The sequence below is a fragment of the Arachis stenosperma genome, chromosome 3 (genome assembly GCF_014773155.1).
Source record: "Arachis stenosperma cultivar V10309 chromosome 3, arast.V10309.gnm1.PFL2, whole genome shotgun sequence".
NCBI lineage: Eukaryota > Viridiplantae > Streptophyta > Magnoliopsida > Fabales > Fabaceae > Arachis > Arachis stenosperma.
Genome location: NC_080379.1, coordinates 54,322,038 through 54,324,098, shown reverse-complemented (window position 1 = coordinate 54,324,098; position 2,061 = coordinate 54,322,038). Strand labels below are relative to the sequence as shown.

Here is a 2,061-nt window from a genome sequence, read left to right as displayed (position 1 = left end):
CTTCATTCACGGATTCGTGATTTTCTTAAAATCAACAGGGACATATTTTAATTCAATGTGCTTTATTGTTTTTACCAAGGATTCTTAATTTGGAATTCCTTTCTTGATGTGCACTCTAATTCTTTTTCTGGTGCATTTTTTTATTTTCTACGACATCATTTTATTGCAACACAATGTATGTTTTCAATTTCTGGTGGATATCATTCGAATTTTCTGCTCTGTTTTGAGATTGGTATCCTTTCAAATAAACTCGAGCTCATTTCGGCATCGCGTACAGTCCTTAGACGCAACCATCAAAATGTTAGTTCCTTAAAACACGACTTACGAATGCGAAAGCCGAATCTTGTAAGTGTGGTACATCACGAGGAATTGTGAAGCTTTGATTTTACAAAAAACATTGCCTATGACTAGTTGACTCACAAGGGTACATTGTTGGTACGGACATCAGATTGTTGGAAAATTCTTCAAAACCTAAAGGAGAGATTAACTACAGCGCCAGTGTTTATATTGCTTGAACCTCAGGAACCATTTGGGATCTGTAATGACGCTTTGTTGGAAAGTTTGGGGTGCGTTCCGATGCAACATCAGAATGTAGTGGCTTATGCATCACGACAGTTGAGGCCGTACGAAGTGAATTTTTTGACTCACGACTTGGAGCTTGCTGCAGTTGTACTTGCATTGAAGGTATGGAGAGGAGGAACTACCTCTATGGAGTTAAATTTTGAGTCTTTCCTTATCACAAGAGTCTCAAATACATATTTGATCAAAAATATCTTAACATGCGCCAAAGGAGATGGATGGAGTTATTGAAGGATTAGGATTTTAAATTAAGTTATCACCTAGGAAGGTTAATGCCTTGAGTAGGAAGTCGTTGATGGTTTCTTGAATGAGAATCAAAGAAGAGGAGTTGGTGAATGAGTTTGCAGGATTTAAGTTAGGTATTGGAGAAGTAGATGGGAAGGCTTGTTTGAATTAGTTACACGTCTCGAGTACATTCAAGACTGAAATCCATATGGCCCAGTAGGATGAGCAAGAGCTTCAGAGAATGTTATAAGGGGAGGATTTATGTGCCAAATGTTGGAAGTTTGAGACAAGAGTTACTGGCAGAGGCTCATACGAGCAAATTCTCAATTCATCTTGGAACCACGAAGATGTACCATGTTTTAACGAAGATGGTTTGGTGGCCTAGGATGAAGGAGGATGTAGCTACACTTGTGTCCAAGTGTCTCATGTGTCAGAAGGTGAAGATAGAGAATTAGAGACCGTCAGAAATGCTATAACCTCTTGAGATTCTCTAATGAAAGTGGGAAGGTGTTACTATGGATTTCTTAACGGATTTTCCAAGGACTCGGGTAGAATTTGATGCGGTTTGGGTGAATCAAGTGTGTTGGGGAGCAAAATTAATAGCTGAAACCACTGAGCAAATCAAGCAAATTCGAGCTAGGATTCTAACTGCGCAAAGCCGACAAAAGAGTTATGTGGATCAGAGAAGAAAACCTTTAGAGTTTGAAGAAGGAAATCATATATTCTTGAAGGTTACTCCAATAATTGGGATTGAAAGAGCAATCAAAGTAAAAAAGTTGAGCTCGAGATACATTGGATCGTTTGAGGTGTTGAGGCGAATCGAGCTGGTAGCTTATCATGTGGCCTTACCGCCACATCTTTCTAACCTACTTGACGTATTTCATGTGTCACAACTCCGTAAGTGTACACCGGATGCGTCTCATGTGTTAGAGCCCGAACCGATTCAGTTGAAAGAGAACCTGACATTTCAAGTCACACCAGTATGAATTGATGACACTAGTGTGAAGAAGTTGCACGAAAAAGAAGTTCTGTTGGTAAAAGTAGCCTGGAGTAGAGCCAAAATGGAAGAACATACTTGGGAGTTAGAGTCGGAAGTGCGAAAGGGCTATCCCAAGTTATTCTCAGATAAATCCTAAATTTTGAGGACAAAATTTCTAATTAGGTGGGGAGGATGTAAAAAGCGAAAAAATTAATTAACCATTTAATTAAACTAGAATAAATATAATTAAATTATTCGGAATAGGTTGAAAATGATAA

At 38.6% G+C, this 2,061-nt stretch overlaps 1 protein-coding gene across 1 annotated transcript; it reads left to right on the top strand.

The window, feature by feature from the left end:
- Window positions 1-1,319: 1,319 nt before the first annotated feature.
- LOC130966129 (uncharacterized) lies at window positions 1,320-1,790 on the top strand. Its single transcript, XM_057890898.1, has one exon. The coding sequence runs from the start codon at window positions 1,320-1,322 to the stop codon at window positions 1,788-1,790; it is 471 nt and encodes a 156-aa protein (XP_057746881.1).
- Window positions 1,791-2,061: the final 271 nt, after the last annotated feature.